At 40.0% G+C, this 21,283-nt stretch overlaps 1 protein-coding gene across 1 annotated transcript in view; it reads left to right on the top strand.

The window, feature by feature from the left end:
• SAMD12 (sterile alpha motif domain containing 12) overlaps nt 1-21,283 on the top strand; it is a 165,079-nt gene that overhangs the window by 7,088 nt on the left and 136,708 nt on the right. The window contains exon 2 of the mRNA XM_005420723.2: nt 4,793-4,968. Within this exon, the coding sequence (XP_005420780.1) occupies nt 4,793-4,968 (176 nt within the window). The remainder of the gene's footprint in view (nt 1-4,792; nt 4,969-21,283) is intronic.

The raw sequence follows: 21,283 nt of genomic DNA, 5'->3' as shown, positions 1-21,283 counted from the left end.
ATTAGGTTAGGAGTACAAGAGCACTTAAGTACCTTTGTTTTAAGTAATAGTTTGTTTCACAAATTTAATCTTTGGATCTATGTTATTGTGTCTGCCAGCATCATTCATTATGTGCTTTTTGCTGTGCAGTCAGAGCTGTACAGAACATCCACCCTCCTTCCTCAAAAGGAAACAAGTTCCCACCACAGAAAGTTTTCAATACAAGTTGAACAACAATTGTTGGGGAGCATGAAGAGAGATTAATCAAGTGGGGTTTTCAGCAGGGAAAGGAGAATATAAGTGATCTCAATCTGGATGAAGGGTTGTATTACTGAGATATAGATGATATATGGATATTGAGATTGTATGGAAGAATATTGGAAGAAGTTCTGTTTCAAAATCTAATGATACTGCTGATAGTGGTATTAGGCTGATACTGTGAGCTGATTTGGAGGTTGTTTGTTGTCTTGATGTACTGTTAAAATTTGGGACTGATCAGGCAGATGCAGTTTGGTGGAATGAAGTGGTGCTGAGGCAGCAGGGATATTGTCAAAGGAGCAGTGTGGGAAAATGGTCTGAAAGCAGAGGGCAGGATGAGCTAGTGTTAGCCAGTACCAGGGTAAAGAGGAGTAATGGTCTGAACAATATTTTAGCCAGAAACTGCTTTGTCTGGAGAAAGATTTTTTTTTTCCAGATGAATGCCATTAAGTCCTAAAAGAAATTTAAGATGTGTCAGCTAAGAGTCAGAGCGCATGGGCTGTGGTGAAGTTAGTGATTTGTGATTATTTTCTAAGAGCTGTTTAGACTTAGTTCTATGGGATGTTAACCCGGGATGCTGTCAGCCCACCAAGCCTCATTAGGTTTGATAGTTGGTCCTGGGTTTTGAGCTGACCTTATCTAGCTAAATTGATATAAGATGTAGATTTAAGAAGAGAATAAATTATTGACCAAACATTGACCTCTTTTGCTGCCTTTAACAAATCTTGAAAGGGAACCATTTTGGTTTGTATTGACATTTAAAAGGAGGCAAGAACTCCACCTGTCTGCCGCAAAGATGGATCTATGTATTCTGTGTGGTAACAGGAAATAACAGACCCATGCAAGGAAATATTCCTTGCTCCTATTCTCTGTGTAGCTGAGGGTTGGAGGCATCACTAGAAGAAAATAATAGAGCTGGCTACCTAAAGCAGTATTGTGACAAAGAAAGAGAAACTTTGCCAAGTGACTGAGATACTTATTCTTCTTAGGAGATAAATAGCCCTAGAAAATAAAAAAGCTCTCTTTTCCCACCTCCCTCCCCCACCCTTCAATATTAGCAACTCTGGAAAAGTTCCCTAGGACAGCCTGTGTTTCTTTTTACCACTCACCTGTTTTCAATTAAAAGGCAGTGGGCATCTCTGTAATTGCTAGCAGCCTCTTCCATTTTTTCCTCTTTTGTATCCTGAAGGAGCCCAGTAAAAGGCATTGCTGAAAAAGCACTAGCATTCATTACTCTTGAATGCATGATGGGCTAAGAGTCAAGCAGCATCTTGTCAAGTGACTTATTTCATTTTTAAGCCATGCAGGTGCTTATAGATTTGTAAAACCATTGAAGTTGGAAAAGAGCCTTAAAATCAAGTCCTGCTCTTAACCCAGTACTGACAAGTCCACCACTAAACCATGTCCTCAAGTGCCATGTCTATATGTTTTTTTTAATACTTTCAGTACTGCCCCACTTCCCTGGGCAGCCTGTTCCAATGCCTGACAACCATTTCTTCCATGTAGAAATTTTTCTTACACCCAATCTAAACTTCACCTAGCCCAGCTTGAGGACTTTTCCTCTGATCCTGTCACTTGTTACCTGGGGGAAGAGACCAACCCCACCTGGCTGCAGCCTCCTTTCAGGGAGTTGGAGAGAGTGACAAGGTCTCCCCTGAGCCTCCTTTTCTCCAGGCCAAACATCCCCAGCTCCCTCAGCTGCTCCTCACCTGGGTTGTGCTCCAGACCCTTCCCCAGCACTGTTGCCCTTCTCTGGACACACTCCAGCCCCTCAATGTCCTTCTTGTAGTGAAAGGCCCAGAGCTGGACACAGCTCTCGAGGGGAGGCCTCACCAGTGATGAGTACAGGGGGACAATCCCAGCCCTGGTCCTGGTGGCCACACTGTTTCTGATCCAGGCCAGGATGCCATTGACCTTCTTGGCCACCTGGGCACACATTGGCTCATGTTCAGTCACTGCTGACCAGCACCCCCAGGTCCTTTTCCAAGGGCAGCTTTCCAGCCACTGTTCCCAGCCTGTAGGACTGCACGGGGTTGTTGTGACCCAAGTGCAGGACCCGGCACTTGGCCTTGTTGAACTTCACACCACTGGCCTTGGGCCATCACTCCATACTGCCCAGATCCCTCTGCAGAGCCCTCCTACCTTCCAGCTGATCAGCACTGCCAACCAACTTGGTGTCATCTGCAAACTTTCTGAGGGTACCCTTGATCCCCTCATCCAGAATGGTGATAGATATTAAATAGAACTGGCTGTTGGGAACACCACTTGTGACCAGTCACCAGCTTGATATAACTCCATTCACTACCACCCTCTGGGCCTGGCCACTCAGCCAGGTTCTTGCCCAGTGAACAGTACCCCAATCCAAGCCATGAAAAGCCATTTCTCCAAGGGGAGGCTGTGGGAGACAGTATCAAAGTCGAGGTAGACACCATCCACAGCCTTTCCCTCATCCACCAAGCGTGTCATGTGGTTATACATGGAAGGAAGTCAGGTTAGTCATCGTGCTGCCATGTTATTGAAATCTGTATCATTTGCTCCCTCTAATGCATGGCAAATTAGTGCCATAACCCAAAAGGGTCTCCTTGTTGATGCCATGCCACCCTACTCCCTAATCTCTATTGTTTGGGAGCACTGGGAAGGGAGGAGTTGCAATTCACAGGAGACTTGCTGCTGGCATTGTTCTTCCAGGCGGTTTTAAGTCCTACTGTGCTACCTAATTTCTCTTTGGTGAGCACTGGAACTGGGCTGACAGGCAAAAACTGCCTGCTCCTGAATGTTGCTGTAGTGTGTTAGGGTTTCAAAGGTGTCTCTAGGAGTCTTCCTATTCAGCTAGGGAAGATCATGGCAGAAGACAGTTGGAGGAATTTTTATGGATTGCATTCAGTACCAAATGGCTTTTCACTGCTGATCAGCTGGAGCAGGGTGTGCTGGGAGGGGAGTACTTTACAGGTTGATTAAGATACATTTACATTTTTTGTACAGGGGGGAATTAATTAGGTTACTAACAGAACAGTTTTTATTCTCAGTGTGCTGTGAAAATACTCAGTCTTGGTGGATCACATCTATCTTTCTGTGGTCTGGAAGATAGGCAGAGTTGTTGTCAGTAGTTGTTTCCTTTGGGTAGGTTAATATGATCTAGACGAGCTAGATAATAGTAGGTGGATATAATCTAGGAGAGAGAGAATTTTTTTGGTATCTTGAGGCACACTGATGTAAATATAAACCACAGAATCAAATTTCTTTTTAAGTTCCCATAGTAGGTGTTCCTGTCCTTGGCTTGCAGATGTAGGTATTGTAGTAGTTGTGGAGATCACTTATCTTTTAGAAATATTTGGATGTTTTTAAAGATCTCAAGGCAAAATGGTCAACATTTTGTCCTTTGCTTTAATTCTGTACCAAGGAATTCTTGTAATTTAGGCTTGAAGTTTTCAATTAAGACTCTAGGATTTAAGCTGAATAGATTTTCAAAAGGTGCTGAAGTTAAATAACCCTTTGCTTTCACTGGCAGCTTGAGCCAGTTTCCTGTGAGAGGCCTTCAAGGGCTGATCTGTAGCTGGTAGAAACTGGTAGTTCTTCCCCAGCTCCCCATCCTTTGCTTCTAAGTCAAGCAAGACTAAAAGGGCAGCTTTTATTTTGGCTGTACATTGTAGTTTAGGTTTCTATTCAGATCTGTCAAACATTGCACCACAGTATCTGAGCAAAGTTCTTTTGTATACAGGGCAAGTTGGGACCATTAATTACAAGTAGTGCTAAAAGTAGCCCAGTTATGCAGGAACATAAATGCAAAAGTCAGTCACATAAAGGGGAAGTTATCTTAGGATCCACACATTTTTAAAATCGCTGCTTTGTGTGTGAGTGCTGAAACTGTGAAAATTTGGGCAGAAAGCAAGCTACTGCCATAGTTCTAAAAGGGCATTTCTGTTGTATGGTTTGCATTTATTTTTTTTTCTCTGGATGCTTTCCTTATTCTGCTGTCATTAGTCCCTACCTCATTATATACTCCCAGGGAGTACATCTCTCTTGATTGTTAGGATGGTGTAGGTGGTGACTTGCAGTGGTACAAAGGACTGAAGGAGAAATAATCAGCTGGATAAGTCATTACTCTGTGCAGAGACTGACTTGCTGATTTTTTTGTGCATGGCTTACTTATCCCACATTCTTTAAGACCTAGAATGTTGTAGGAATTGAAAATGTAATAGAAAACCTTCAACTTGTTTGCCTAGAAAGGAAAAAATTGTATGGTTGGATGATGAACATTTAATAAAAGCTCTAAGTTGAGGGTCTTGGATGCTCCAGTGAATCCAGCAGAGCACAGTTCCACATGGTAGCCTGCACTAAATAAATTGATGCAGTGCTGCATTCCTCTCTTTTTCTTTCTCAAATATCTCACCTTGAATCCACATCAAAGTACAGATGGTTCATTTGCTGTGGTCTGACACAGCTCTGGTTACCGCATGACACTTTCTCAGTAGCTCGTGCTAAATGTTTGAACTGTTGGGTTCTTCTTTCCTAAAGCAATGTTTCCTAAAACAATGTTTCTCCTATTTTTTCCCAGCTATCCATTGCAATCTGAATCCAAATGGTATTGATCACCCTGTCCCCACAGAAGGCATTAACCTGCAGCTTGAAGGTGAAGGAGTTGATTCGCTGGCGGTCAAGAGCACTGGTACTCCCAAAGGGCCCGAGTCAAAAGACACACCCAAGAGACAAGTGGAGCCAGAAATATCTAAGGTAGGTAAAATTGCCTTATTTATTTTGGTGAGTCTTTAAGAATCAAGGCTTCTTGAAGTCCTGGCTTCTGCTTAAAAGCATTTATCATCCTGTTAAAGACATATAAAGGTGTAAAAATAGCAGTCTGAGGAAGTGGGTGTTACAGAAGCAAGGTACTGCTGTGGAGTTGTGGCGTACACACATCTTGGATATTGCATTATTCTGTTTTTCTCTAAATGAAGATAAGTAAAGTAATGCAATCTCTCTGTTTTGGACACTATGGAAACTTTTTCCAAATGACTTGGGTAATAAGCAGAGTGGGCGCAGAAATGCTTTTGTTGAGGTTTTTTTTTGTTTGCTTTTTTTTTGTTGTTGTTGTTGTTTGTTCGTTTGCATATTTTTTTTTCCTTGGGGCAGGTAAAGGAGGAGAAAAGTTCTATGGATATATGAATATGTGGATTTTTATATGGGTGACTGATTTTAATAATCTGTTAACTCATTTTAGGTAAAATGCCAGGCCAGTTCTTCCATGTCTGATAAGACAGTGAGCAAATGTAGTTTAGAGATGAGTTCGTGAAAACAAATGTGTCTGTTCTTACTCATAAGCTTCTATTTCTTCTATGAGTGCAGCAGACATGACTACCAAGAGTAAGTGAATGTGTGTACTCAAGATACTTTGGTATAGGACAGTAATTTGTCATATTAGATACATTTTTAACTGGAATTACAGAATATTCTGAGTTGGAAGGGATCCCACAAAGATCATCAGATCCAGCTCCTAAGTGAATGGCCATACAGGGATTGAACCCACAAGCTTGGCATTACTAGTGCTAGGCTCTAACCAAGGAAGCTGGTCTCAGGGCCAAAAGAAAGATAAGAGAATGTTATAAAATAATTGGGAGACATTCTTTAAAAGCCTTTTCAGTATTTTTGATTCTTAAAGGCCTGACACCAGGAGTTTGGGGGTAATTTCTGCAGAGTGGAAAATTGAGTCTTTATTGAATCTGACACTTTGAGAGTTATTAGAGCAAATAAAATGAGTGTCTTTTTTTTCTAACAGGTTCAAAAAGGCAATAGAAATTATTTCAATGACTGAACAAATAGGAATATTTCCTACTGCCAACAGTACAATAAACCTAAAAAATAGTACACATATGGTTGTGATGTGTTTCACTTTTAGGATAAAATAGTATTAAATGTTTTGACCAATTTTCTTGACAATTAAGGTTTGGTATGAATTCTCCATCCTATTTTTTATCTAAAGTATCTTGTTTAAAGTTAATACAATTTAACTCATTTCATTCTGACTTAATGCATCAAACTAGATCCTCCATTACAGGCTTGCAGCAACTAGAAACCCCTGCTACCTGCAGTCTGTTTGGTGGCCATTTATCAAGCCCCTTGCTGCTTTGTCATGAACCCTTGGAGAACAGGTTTGTGGTTACTGCTTTAAATACACATTTGGTAACAAGACCACTGGATTTTGGATAGGTTTTGAGACAAAGCTCAGCTAATAAGGCATTTGCCCAGCTGTTCACAAAGGCAAACTAACCTTCCTCATGTTTCAACATCAGCAGATGAAAATCTGCCCTGTATTGAAGGCTGAGGAGGTGTGGTAAACTCGGAAACCATACAAGCTTGGGAGTGAAGAAACCAAATGGTGTAGTAGAGCTCTCCCAGTTGAGAATGGGCTCGTGTGTAGCTAACATGGAATACAGTCATATCAAACTTGTCTTTGCTTGCAAAAGACTTATCGTAATGAAAAATCAGAGTGAAATACATCAGTGATTTCATGTAAGCTGTCTGAGCTGTGATTGTTGGACTGATGCATATAAAACAGGCTGTCCTTGCTGAGGATGGCTGGGGAAGAGGGGAAGTGTGGTGCTCTCAAAGTACTGAAATCCAGTATTGGTTTCCCACATATGATTGCAGTAGCTTTATTTAGAAAACCGGGCATGATTCAGATTTAAAAACAAACAAACAAACTGATTTTTTGCTTAATGGAATAAGCTTAACATAGTAGCATCAAGCAAATGGATTGGACTATTTTTCTAAATTTATTGCTGCCTTGTTAGTAACTTTGTCTTTTATGTGTGTATTAATTTAGTGATGTTTTTCATCTGAATTCATGTTATAGCCTGAGGTGGCCTGTCTTTTCTGGCTTGCTCTGCCTTAAATTTAAATATTGGTTTGCTTTGTCCTCTAAAATGTGAGTATGGAGATGGACTTCAGCTTGTGTAGCTTTAAGAATTGAATTAAGCTGCCATTAGGAAACTTCATCCATGCAATCATATATGTACAGTGGAAAGAGGAGCAGGAATTCAGGAAAGTTTTGTAAATAAAACATTGTGAGCAGAGCCATTTGTTTTATATTTCCATTGCACAGTTGTTTTTAAAAGGATTTCTTTGCAGTTCTATATATTCAAATAATATTAACACACACCTCATATTCACAGTAGTGAGACCTGTGTTGCACAAAGCAGTGCAATGTATTGAATATAATTTAAGATGCCTCCTAGGTTCTTGTTCCTGCTTTCAGCTTTCTAATTTGTCATGAAGATAATTTCCAGCACTTTAAACATCTGGTTTTGCTGTCCAAAGAAACAAACAAAATCTCATTTCTAATGAAGTATGTCCTTTCTGTCGTCAGCTATGGGATTAAAGAACAGTAGTAACTCATGGGTTACAGACAGATTTAAAGTTCCTTTCTTTGCAGCTACTGTAATGTAAATATGGGAGTACAAGTGTTTGTTTCTATATTTGGGATGCACACAACAGAAAGCGTAGCTCCAGTGAAGGATCACTCATTTATAAGTTCCTGATGAATATGGAATTTAGTATTTATAGGCTAACTGAGGTAAAATTATAATGGAAAATGGAACAATGATCTTAGTCTCCCTCAGCTGGTTCCCTAAGGAACCACCTTGTTACAAATATGAGCAAGTCCAAAACTAGCAAAATTATTCATAGCTAAACTAATGTCTGTAATCTAGTCAGACTCTGATAATGTACAGGATAGAATATAAATTAAGGAAAAGATATTAACTGTAAAAATGCTTCATTTTTTATTTATGTATAAAAATATACACATTTTCTTGATCAGTAACTGATTTTTCAGCATTCCTGGTATATAAAAACAATTCAGGCAGTTGAGTGGTCACTTCAACAGAGCAGTAAAAGTCACTGGAGAAAGCAAGGATGGTTTTTAGTATACATTTATAAATATAAACTATTTCTTTACCACCTATGTTTAACCACTGTTATGTGTGTTTTCTGGAGTTCTTATCTTTTTCATTGAAATGTTACTTCTGGCTCTTATGTCTCATCTGTTTGGTTTTAATACCATAGTCACAGAGTTCTGTTAAAAACAAGCCAACAAAGGTTTTGCTATACTTTTGGAATCCTTTTGTACTTCTCTGAGTATAGACTTTAACAGAAGGCAGCTTTTCTAAGGAGATTCAGAAAGTGGTCTCTTACAGCTGTATTGACTTCTATCAAGTCCTCCCCCATGATGCACTTGTTGATGGTGGGTGTGAGACCCAAATCTGGGCTGTCGCTCATTAGGAGGTTATTTATTCAGGGAGTTTTCTTTCCTGAGTAAGGTGTGCATGCCTGGTGACACATTTTGCCTCATTATGTGGTAGCAGCAATAGCAGATAATAAAGGCTTTTTAATGGCAACTACTGCTATTAGGCTTTTTATGTTGTGTTAGCAATTGCAGGTTTTTTTTATTTGACTCGAGAGAAATTAACAGTCCTTTAAAACGGTCACGAAAACTATGAAAAGAAACTGGTAAAAGAAGTGAGAAGCTTTTATCTTGTCTTCTGTTGGTAAGTGCTATAAAGACATCAGTAGACTATGTTTTGTTGCAGTGTAGCTCATTAGTTCTTTTGGTTGCTTTTGCTTTCTTAAAAAAACCCTTTTTTTTGAAATTATATTGAACAGTACTGAAGGGCTGACTGAACTCAGCACCAAGAGAATAAGAATTCATCTCAGCTTACTGGACTCAGTTCAGGACTGACTAGGGTGGAAACAGCTCCACTGGCTTCCCTGGCAGGGATGTGCTCTGCTCAGCAAGTGTTTGGGAGGGGTGGAGGGTGTCAAGCGTGTGGTGAAAAGTTAAAGCACAGAAGAGTAAGGAATTTAAGTAATAAAGGTGTTACAGAATTGCTAGAAATATTAAAATTTTGTCAGTTATTTAAATAAAAAAAAAAGTCTTGGTACTGTTCTCTAACAAGAGACTAGAAAAAGTAATTTTCTAGAAGAATTCTCCAGTTTTTTAATCAGTGGCTTCTGCTTCACAGTGTTTATCCCTTTTGGTCAAGTTTATCAAATGGGTTGGATGAGAAAGACAGTGTTAGGCCAGTCTGGGTGAGGCTCTAAGCAATCTGATCTCATGGCAGGGGGCTGGAACGAGATGATCATTACGGTCCCTTCCAACCCAAACCATTCTATATCCCCCCCACACCCCACTTTTTTTTTTAACCTTTTTTTGCAGTTGAGAAACACCAATGCCCACTGAACTGGGGCAATGAGGTTTTACCATTTTGAGCTGTCTTCCTATTATCTTCCCCTTTGAAGAAGATAATAGGAAGTCTCTTGTGAGACTTCTGGTGGCCACAGGATATGGGAAAAAGAACCCAGATTGGACTGATTAAAGAAACGTTTTTCTGTTGAAGTGAAGGTTCAGCAAAACCCCAGCTGGGCTGTTCAATTCCTCCAGATTTTGCTTTAAAATTGTATTTTAGGGTGTTTGAATTACAGATCTCTATGTGTTTCTGAGCGAGGTACTGACCCTGGATGGGGAGATGTTACTTTACTGATAGATAGTTTGCTTTTCTTAGCTTACTTGTATGGAGAAGTAGTTAACAGATTTCCACTGTCCACATCAGACTACCACAATGAAAGTCAATTTTTCCCCTCTCTCCACTCTGACTGTGATAGTGAAAAAACACCACTTACTGCATTGGGTCTTCTTTATGACTAACAAAAATGGGCACAGAATCTCAGTGTAGAATATATCTGAAGTGGGTTTAAAAACATTTGGCAAATGTTACTATCACATAGCTGAAATAATTACACTTCAGGATAATGTGCCTTTCTAGTGTCTCATTCTGTGATTATTAGTAATACACAATAATTAGTCTGCCTGCTTCTATCTTAATATTCAATGCACTTTTCATGTGTTGCATAGTTATAAGTGTCCATGTAAACTGGGGGCTGAAATGTTTGATATGTATGCATCCCTTCTTCTCTCAGCCTGTCATTTACAATTGTGACCTCTGGCTGAAGCCTGAAGTTTCAGAACCATGCAGTGAGCAAACCTCTTATCCTGAGCTGTGAAACAGCAGTGCTGGGTGACTTTGTGCATTTCAAGCCACTGAGAATGATATTTTGTTTATCATTCTGGGATTTCACAGCAGATGATGAAGTGCTGAAGTAACCTTACCTGTACTGCAAAATGTAGCTGCTTAGTTCAGAATCCACACTCTCACAACCAAGAAAAACAAGAACTATCTCTCTCTGTTGGGGTCCTCTAAGCCAGCTTACCACAGGAGGACAAATGTCTGATTCAAAATCCCAGTATATTCCTGTTGTAGCATGATTTTTGCCATTGCTCTATCATCCATTCTTGCTATAAATAGTTTAATTTGAAGACCCATATTTTTACAGCAAGGTTTCTCTATTCAGCATAAAAGATCTGGTTTCTCCTGTTCATTCTGTTCACAATGATTGCATTCGTGGGGATTCTGAAAAATGTCATCTCCTCTGCTGACAGCATCTATTTGGAAGTGGGAGATCTTGACAAGTTAGTGTGTTGTGCTCTGTCCAGGACAGTGAGGGAAGGGAGGGGCAGGTGGAAAGGACCATTTGTGCCCTTCTCCTTTGCCCCTCATCTCAAAGTGGGACTATTTTCCTATTGGTTTTCTCCCCACAGGAAATCAAAATAACTCAGACTAACTCTTAGCTCTTAGATGGTATAAGTAGAACAGGTGAAGTTTATTCACAAAGACACTGTTGATTGACCTTCCGAACAAAAGGCCTGTATGAAGTTCACCTGTACAAGCACACTCTCTTTATGACTTCAGTCCATCAGGTGGTATTAGGAAGAGGAATTTCTTAGGATTTTACAGCTGGATTTTTTAACATTTGGACTGCTACTTTCAGAAACAAATCAAGGATGAAAGCATTTTGGGTAGTTGCATGCACACAGGTGTTTGCACGTGGAGGACATCAAGGTGTTGGCCCCTGGGAAGCGCTGCAGCCTGTGACCCTGAGGTGTGCTCGGGGCTGCACGAACGCTCAGCAATGAGGTGGCTGCTGCTGCAGAGAGACAGTCCTTGTACAGGGCTGCCTTGAGCAGATGGTTACAAAGAGGCAGCTGAGAGAGCATAAGGAGGGAAGTGCAGTCTGATCTGGCTCCTGTTGTCCTGTGAAAACTATCAATGTGAAATTTGTGTTCTTTCCCATTGCACTAGTGTGAAAAGGAGCAGCAATTGCAGTACATATTAGCAAACATAAGCAGTAAAAAGCTGTGGTAGTGCTCTAGAAATAAGTGGGATGTTTAATACTACAGACACATGTAGATACAGACACCTTATTTAAAACAACTTCACTTTGGGGAAAAAGAAATGTAGATAAAAAGACGGAGTGGCTTTTAGAGGAAAAAGCAATTCCATACAGCATGTGGATGCATATTATACTTACAGTGCCAGTTCTGCTGCTTGCCTCATTGTGAAGCTGTTTCACAAAGCCATCCAAACCCTCTGCTTCCACTTTGAAGCTACTTTAAGGGCTTCAAAAATAAAGGACTATTTTAATGACATAGCTGCCTTGTTGGGGATGGAAAAATATAGAATTCCCTGGTCAAGAAAATAATAGCATTATGATTAGAGGGATTGCAAAATGTACTATGGAACCAATTTAGCCTTTAAAATGGAAGATGCTCCACTGCTGACACTACAGATGTGTGAATGGTGTATTTCACCTGAGTTATAAATATAATATAATATTTTATTAATCTGCCTCATGTGTTTGCTGGCAGTTGCTGTAGTCACTAGAGAACCATAGAACCATTTGTTTTGGAAGCAACCATAAACATGATCTTGTTCCAGCCACCCTGGCATGGGAAGGGACACCTTTCACTGGACCAGGTTGCTCAGAGCTCCATCCAGCCTGGCCTTGAACACTTCCAGTGATGGGGCATCCACAGCTTCTCTGGGAAACCTGTGCCAGTGCCTCACCACCCTTATAGTAAGGATTTTTTTCTAATATCTAATCTAAACCTATTGTTTTTCAGTTGGAAGCCATTCTCCCTTCTCCTGTCACTACATGTCCTTGTAAGAAGTCTCCTCCATCTTCCTTGGAGGCTCCTTTCAACTAGAGGAAGGCTGCAATTAGGTCACCCAGAGCCTTCTCTTCTTCAGGCTGAATAAATCAAATTCTCCCAGCCTTTCCTCACAGGAGAGGTGCTCCATCCTGCTAATCATCTTGGTGACCTCCTCTGGGCTCACTTCCACTGGTCCATGTCCTTATGGGCTGGGGACCCCAGAGCTGGATGCAGCACTGCAGGTGGGGCCTCACTAGAGCGGAGTAGAAGGGCAGAGTCACCTCCAGCTTCCTCTACAAGTGGGAATTTTTGTCTTTTCCATTTCAAAAAATAATATAATTGTAGAGAACTGGGAGTGAGAAGTGTCATGGTCACAAAAGGAGTGTGGGACTGGAGTAGTCTTGATAATGTGTGGAAGGAGTTTCTTGGGTTATCACCACTAAGAAGGGGAGGAATTTCATTAGAAGAGCCTGGAAGAAGATGTCCTGGGACAGAGTGAGGTCTGTCTTTCCCTGAGTTTCTGTGGTAGAGTTCAGTTTGCTGATGAGGGCAAATTAAATTACATGTCTGTGTGTAAGCTAGGTATGTAAACCTCTTATATTTGGTGCAATCTAGTCAGCGTGCTCACAGGAGCAAGAAAGGGATCAGGCTTGGTCTGAAGTGAGTGCTGCTCATCTGAAGCTGTCTGCATTTTGGGGATTGTTTTGACACTTGAGTTTAGGTGTTTGGATCTCAAACTTGGTTCTTTCCTCTCCCTCACTGTCTAACCAGCTTTGCATTTGCTATTGCAGTGGTTATCCATGTCTGATGGAGGTGTAACCTTGTGTTGGGAGAGGCTGTTTCAGAAGCTGCACTTACCTCAAAAATCATACTTGGAACAATTAGGATAGACTACTCATATATATATGGTTATGTTCAAAATTATATTCTGGCAACCAAATACCATGTAATCTGAAAAAATGAGTCTTACCTTTTGGATTAAAACCAAATTATTGGAGAGTGTGTGTTTAATTTTTACCCTCTTAGTTTAATTGGTCTTGGCCTTTTAGAAGGCTGTTGCTCCTCTCTAGAAGAGAAGCTCTTGCTGTCTGGCTCAGTTTACCCAAATATAGAAAAATGTTGAATACTGGGACCAGTTAAAACTATTGTTTCAGTAGAAATCTGAGATATGGACTGAATTTTCTAACAAAATTACAAACCTGATATATGGAATAAATTTGCTAACAAAATTTTGTCTCTTGCATGTGTATGTACATTTGATTTATTGTTCAGGTCAGGCTGTCTGAGAGTGACAAATGCAGCAGCACATTTGCTGCTGTTCCCTTTCTTCTCCATGGGACAGATTTTCAAGCTGTTTTCCATGGTGGGTAGTGGTAGAGGTTTGCACTGGTGCTTTCTCATGCCTCTGGTTTTGACTGGAAGTATTTGGTGGATGGAGACTGAAGTAAACTGGTGTTTTGCTCTGAGGGGCCTCTAGGCACTGCACAAATGCCAACAATAATGACCTCTGATGTCAGGGAGGATTTTCAATAGTCTCTCGTGTCATACTTTTCAAATACCAGGGGTTTTTTAGGTGTTTATGAATGTGGACTTCAGTCAGAAGTGTTTTGGTTTTATCTGAATTCTACAGTCAACTGCAGATTATTGCGTTGCTGCTGTACCACTGTGGGAGCAGGGAAACAACTCTCAAAGGTTAAAGTGGGCATTTTCTATGATGCTGTGTATCATCTGTGGGGCAAGCAGAAGATAAGACAAATGTTGTGTTTAATGAGATTCTTCTCTTTTCCTTTTTAGTTTTTTTGACCAACTCATTTGTAAGTAGCATGGGGTTTCCTTGGCTGTAATGCCATTAAGTGAAACTTTGATGTAGTGATTCAGCCTGGGGCTGGCTTTAAGTGCCTGTGTCCTACTTCCAGTACTTCTTTGCTTCTAGTAATGTTGATGGTGTGCTTTTACATTGTCAGTAGCTGCTCTTGGAATTCGCAGGGTTAGTTCAAAAATGAGAATGATGTCCAAGCATGACAGTCTTGAACTGCAAGAAGCATTGCAAGTGCTCAGTGAGAGGGCAGCTGGAGTGAAGAAGCAGTACAATAGCATGTTTCTTTGAATTTGGGATGTGCTAATGTGCAACTGAGACCTTTGGCACTTTTGGTGAGGAAGTTTTGCTGTCTGACCATCCAGGAGCCACTCTGGGAGTCACACTAACACAACCTGAGCTGGGTCTGAGGCCCCTTCACAGCCACTGAGATGGTCAGACCAGGTTTCCTTACTGCCTCTGTCCTGTCTTTTCCACAGCAGAATCTCACACATGCGGATACTTAAAATAATTTCGTCATTGTGCAATAACAAAATAACAACTCGAGCTGCTGCCTCTTAGAAAGGAGCCCAAAGGAAACCCTGGGCTTCTGTATCCTTAGGATACAGAGGAAAGTCTGGGCTCTTTCTGCTGAGTCACTGGCTCCTGCTGTGGCTCTGAGTCACCTGGCTGGTGCCACAGGTCCCTGGGCCCTTTGCTATGCAAAGAGTGGGTGCCAGGTCTCAGCCTCTTGCCTCAGGCTTCTGCCACCCAGAGCTCAATCTGCAGCTCTCACTGCAGCTGCTCACCGAGCTACCTGTACTGAATGTATTCCTGAGCACTTGGGAAAGACAAATACTATTGGTGATAATGGCATGAAACATCACAAGTAAATTTCCTTTTGGAGATTAGGGCATGTGTATCCAATTCTATCAACAAATCAACAGTTTAAGAAGAGAAAAGAGATTACATTTTAGGTTTTTTACTTACTTTAGCTTTTGAACTGTCTCTTGTTCTGTTTTTGCAAAGCTGTGATGCTTTCCTATTCTCTGAATATTCTAGCTGCCATCTTCAGTCTGCCACTCCTGTCAGACCATACAGATTGACACATAGCCATCTCCTGCCTGCCACTTCAGTCTCCACTTTACCTGCCAAGCTGATCTTGTCACCCCTAAAGCCTCGATGAGGAGTGTCTTTTCCCTCCCTAGCTGATGAGTGTCTTTTGTCAAAGAGTTCACTTGAGTCAGGGTTAGCTACAACAGTTAAGGCTAATGTAATACTCAGTTTTGCTTTGCAAACTGTTGCCTGAAATGGGAGATGCTGATCCTCATCCCTGTGGTGCAGTGCTGCTAAACCCCACCACCTATGCCTGATTCAGAATGAATAACCAGCAGAATGTGCTGGGGCTTCCCAGCTGTCTGACAGTGAGTGTGCAGTGGAAGAAGCTCAGCATGGGTTCCAAGAGACAGCCGTGCCCATCTCATGTCCCTTAGCAGCTCACAGATGTGACCCTTCTTGCAACCTCAAGAGCTGCAACAGTAGAAGCAGTGAGAGTGTGCAGCCCTGGCTGCTGGGAACTCTTTGGGTTAGAGGAAGGGGATATATTGGCCATTTTGCTAATGTAAACATTTAATTTCCTGCTTACACAACTGCTAGCAGTCACTAAATGGTCTGGAACATCAATTCTTACATCTCCCTTACCTCCTAGTTCCTTACCCAGAGATCAGAGTTATTACTGGTAGGGGCTGTTGCCAGAAGATTTACTTGGTAGAATGAATATTTCTAATTCTACCAATGTGTAGGAATTAATATTGTGATGAGGCATCAGGCTGAACTTCTGGGGTTAAATGTGTCTTTAATATGCCTATCTAAAAATAGAAAACCTTCAACACTGAACAAGGTAGAGACACTGCATATCTTGAGGCCTTTTTTCTATCTTTAACAAAGAAAATCTCGTAAGTGGGTATTATGTTCTGCCAATTTTCCTTTTTCCTCTAATGTCTGTAAGTGCATCCATCAACTTTGCTGACCTAGACACCCTCTACTTTTTTTGCCTTTTTTTTCCTTGCTTTAAACAGAAGCATGACAATAGAGTCTGTACCTAATGGTTTTAGAACTGCTATTAATCCATCTTTCATTCAAGGCTGACTGCTTTCAATCTTAGCAGCATGCTTTAGATTGTGAGAGATGTTGTGAATGTCTTTTCATTATTAAAGGGCAGATGTGGCTGAACTTCAGCACACCTATGCTGAAAATACAGTCTTCTATCTAAATAAAGCTTGTGATAGGTTTGAAGATGTATTTTTAAATAAACAATATTCTTATTGAGTGAATAGAAAAAAAATTTTCTGGAGGTAAAGGCTATCACAATAGTATGTTCTCCTTCAGATATGACTGTCTCAAACTTACTTCTCTTTTAGTAAGTTGGAACTTTTGCATTTTTTTAGGTTTGTCCTGAAGAGCAAATAGCTTGTCAGCATTAGGTAGTAATATGTGAAGTTGATGAGGAAAACTGAGACAGGATGAAAAATGAACTAACCTGCAAGTGTACTAAACCTTCCTGAAGCCTTTATTGTTGACTGTAGAAGATTCTGAAGTGCTTGTTAAGGTTCATGCTTATTTAACTGTCACCATGGATTTCTTTTTCTGTGGGGAAGGATACTTTGTGGCTTGCAAAATATAGTTAATGGTCCAGAGTGACTGGTAGCAGATTATTTTGGAAAATTTTTTTGCCTGAATAATTATCAGCTCTGTTCCTAGGTGCTATTTCATATTCCCTTACTCTCTCTTGAAATAATTTAGTATTGGAAGGTCTTAACTTTTAAAGAGTATTTTCTAATAGGAGAAAAAAAGTGAAGAGCAATGCCAAATAAAATGCTTAGATCAGGTAAGTGTTCAGTATGCTGATTAAACTGTCAAATTCAGATGAAATTCAGTTAGTTGTGTGCATCCATTGTACCTACTGTGCCTTCTGCTTTTTGCTGTGAAGAAAACAGTATAAGATAGTACCTACCTGTTTGGTTTTGGTTGTGGTTTTTGTTTTGGTTTGGGTTTTTTCCTGTTGGTCTTTTATTCCCCTTGTGGGAAAAAAGCCCACACCAGAGTACATGCTATTATTGCTCTACAATATTTTATGCAAAATGTAAGTGATTTCTAAAACCACAAAATAAACTGAACAGATGAAATTGAATTTGAAAATTAAGCTAGCTTTTCTATGTGAGGCACAGTGATGACAAAACTGGGTCATTGTTGATGAAATTCTTATTTAGCTCTTTTCTGCATGTTCATCACCTTCTTACTCCCAGAACCCTCTCCCATGCTTAGGTTTTTGTTCTGGATTTCTGGATTGTTGTGTTGTCATGTGTTGCCACAAACCTGCTTCCCTTCAGGATCTAACAAAGGCTTCTACAAGGCTGGAGAGGAGACATCATGCAGAGGAAGTGGAAGTGTGTCCTAGCTGAACTAAGCTGATGATGGAGCACCCCATTTAATGATGTAGCACATTTCAGTGCCCAGCCCCTACTTGCTCTCATTTTACTGAACTGGCAGCTGAGTTCTGACTTCAGTGAGTTGATCAGTTTTTCACCCACCTGAATGATCTCATTTTGGCTTTTACTAACAATGGAATACTCTGCACTGGTGGATCAAGAGCAACCAATGAGAGCTGTCCCCTTTGGCAACACTTCCTTGTTAATTTGGCTTATTTTAATCACTTTGCCATGTTGGCAGTAGCTAAGGAGAGTACTGCTTTGCTGCTTTTGCTGCTGGGAGGAAACTCTGTGGAAGTGCAATCTAAATAGAGCTAATGGATGACTAAATCAGATTTGGAGGACCAACAGGGGATATCAATCTTAAGAGAGCTAACATTAACAACCAAATATATTTTGGTTTTACACTATTTCACCATCTTTACCAAATGCTTTGGTTTGTTCTAATGCAGAAGAGATGAGAATTGGATGATACAATGAAACTATGCAGGTATTTTTTATTCAGAGAAATGTAGCAGCCCTCTGTGTCCAGTGTTACAATTATGTGAACAATATAGTGGGATACAGTGGAATTATCCATCTCATACACTTCAATATATGATTGAGCTCAAGGTATCAAAAGAAAAAGCCAAGGAAAGCATAGGCTGCCTGCAGGGATAGTGGATGCATGATGGAGATTAGACAAGGAGCAGGTTGTGGGCTGCAAGACAGAATTTGACTGCAGAGAATGAAATGTAGTACAAAGGAAGAATAATTTCTAGGATGGGTCTGAATATTCCACTGTATTTATAAATCTTAGAATTTAGGAGGAGGTAAAAACAGGAAATTGTTGCTGCTGCATGCAAATACAGAAGAATAAGGCTGCTGTGCTTCATAAGTGAGTGGGACTATGAAACAAGGCAGGACTTGAAACTTTCCTACCTTTCCATTCCTATTAGAAATTTCCTCTCATAGTTTTGTTAATTATTATTAATCTGCCACATATATAAACAGATTGACTGCAGCCTCTCTCTTAGCAAAGCTCCTATCAGTTTTTCTTTTAATCCTGGTCTAAATAGATTGACAAGGATTATTGAGTAAGAACAGCAAATTGAGTTTCATTGACCTTTGGAATCAGCTAAGTATAAGCATGTAAGTGATGAGCTTGAGGTGTTACTGATGTTTTAATCAGGGAAGCAAAAGAAAGCAAAAAACATATGTGAATATTTCTTCTCCACTTTCACTTTTCAGATTAATTATCACACAAGGTTTTTTGATTATTAGGAAAGTCTTTAAGACCAGCGAATTTTGGTAGAAAAGTTACTCTGATTTCCTATTTTTATGCTCTTGAAGCATATGTGTAAAGGATTGAGCTCTTATACTGTTGCAATGCAAATCTAACATGGTAAGTGATTGCACTGCTAGCAAGTACTTGCAAATGATGTGCCAGAGTACTTCAGTGCATCTTTACTGTGTTTTATGCCTGTGTTTAGAAGTGATCAAGATGTTAGATAGCATTCCTAGAGGTTATTTCTGAGAATATTAGCCAAGAGAGTTTTTTGATATTGATAATATTTTCTTGTCTGTCAGGAAACAGCCTTTTCTTATGTGCATATGCTAATAATTTTGTGTAGTAGTAAAATAATAAAAAGTTGTAGTACTGTGTTCAAAGAAATAAAACAGCAGCAGGATGAAAGTAAGGAAGAAACATCCATCTCCACATAATCTTCTCCATGAGAATATAGAAGGATATTTCATTGCATGAAGTAAGCCTTTAAAGGAGGTGATTGCTTCTCATCCAGGGACAGTTCAAATGTTTTTGACTTAAGTATGGAAAACCCTTGTTGACTAAAGAGCTTTTGGAAATATCCTCATAAACAGCAGGTGATAACATGTTAATTTATAATTGTAAGGTGGTGGTATAGCAGCTGTCTACAAGAGGTGATCATCTCCATGTGGGAATCTTCAATCACAAGGTGAAATGGGAAAGAAATGGGGAAAAAATGGGAAGGTGTGCTAATGCATCTTGGAGCAGTTGGGCTCTGGTGAGCCACGAGCAGGAGAACAGCTTAAATGTATTAGGTGAGACAGGGCAGGTGAGAAAATGTGAAAAGTACTGACACACCTCTAAGAGAAAGCTGAATTCCTAAAAGCTGAAACACAATGGAATGCAGTGCCTTGCAAAACTCCCTGGGACTGTCAAAGTGCTGCCTGTCAGTAGATGGTGCTCTTTATATCAGCTATTTACTGTTGCTGCCTGTGTTTGGCCATGTTTTCATCTAAAAGGTCTGGTAACATTCTTTAACAGTTCATTTCTCTGAATTCTGCTGCATAGGAGATTAGAAAATTGAGTCTTTTGAGGGACTGCCAAAACAAATAAAAATAAAAAAGTGTTTTCTAGGTGCCTTTGAAGCATCCTCCATCCTTGAATTTTTTCAACAACTTTTGCTTGTGTTTGTGTACTGTTTTGAATTTGGACAAATTCAGAAGCTTTCAGCATAAAAGCCTTGAACAGACATTGTGGATCCGAGAATATATAGCAGACTAATTCAATTTGGCAACTGACCTGTAAAACACTGCAATAGCATGGTCTAAAATAAAATTGCAAAGCAGATTTGTCAAGCCATTTGCAATTTTTAAGTTTTCTTTTGCATGTTTACTTTGTAGTTTTACCTGCTGTTTCTGGATAGATAGGAATAAGTTTATTTTTAAATGTAATGCTTCTTAAAAGGGTCTTAAATGAATCAGTGCAACTGAGAGTTTTACCTGGAGTCATTTATGCATCAGTAATTGGATGGATATAGAAACCTGCATAAAAATGAAATTTCCTTATTAACGTGGTTGGAGTATTATTGGACCTGTCTGTATATTTTATTATTCAGAAAATATGCCAGCTTTGAAGGAAAATATGTTAAATGTGTTAATTGTTCAAAAATATCACTTGCCAAAGGCTGCTGTTGAGACAAAAACCCTGCTCCGGGCAGCAGAACAGCATGGCAGACCTAATGGAAAATTTGAAATGTTTAAAGTTATGTGTGTCTTTATGCTGTTGTCTTACAGAACATCAGCTACTTAGCCAAGAGTTAAATTTTGGCTTGTGAGATGGATTTGCCCCTGGAATGAATCTTGAGAACTGCCTGCTGTTCACTGCCTGAGCTACTGGTCTTTCTGCAAACAGAAACTGAAGGATTAGTGTGAATTTTTCATGTAATCTTAAACTGCAATCAAATGGTCCAGGAAAGAGAAGGGAGCTGAATTTCTTTCAGAAATCCAATTAAAATACTTCCAGTTCTTATTTAGGGCAAGTTTGTCTTCTCTGGACATTAATTTAGTTATCCCTTCACAATCTCTCTCCAGAAAAGATACATATGCAGTCAACACATTACAGCAGATGAATATTGTTCCTTACTATGCTTAATTTACCTTCCTTTAGCCCTTGTCTCAATTTCACCTCCTTATGTCATAAGTTCCTCATATTGAGGTCAGGTGGGCATAATGTTTTTATTGAAAACCTCAGTGCCACATTTCTGTGTTGTCACATCTCACAGGTGCCTTCTCTAGGAAGATGTTGCTGGGACATTTTGGGCATATTTGGGGTTTATTTTTTAATGATACCTGGAACTGAAGATACAAATCTTCACTGATCTGATCACTTCCTGATCTGCTTAGCCTCCATGTGGTGCCCACTGGATGTTCCTGGGAATATCCCATTTTCCTATGTGGGCTGATGTTAACATCAGCAGG

This window comes from Geospiza fortis, unplaced genomic scaffold (genome assembly GCF_000277835.1).
Source record: "Geospiza fortis unplaced genomic scaffold, GeoFor_1.0 scaffold111, whole genome shotgun sequence".
Classification (NCBI taxonomy): domain Eukaryota; kingdom Metazoa; phylum Chordata; class Aves; order Passeriformes; family Thraupidae; genus Geospiza; species Geospiza fortis.
This window is presented reverse-complemented; position numbering and strand designations above follow the sequence as displayed.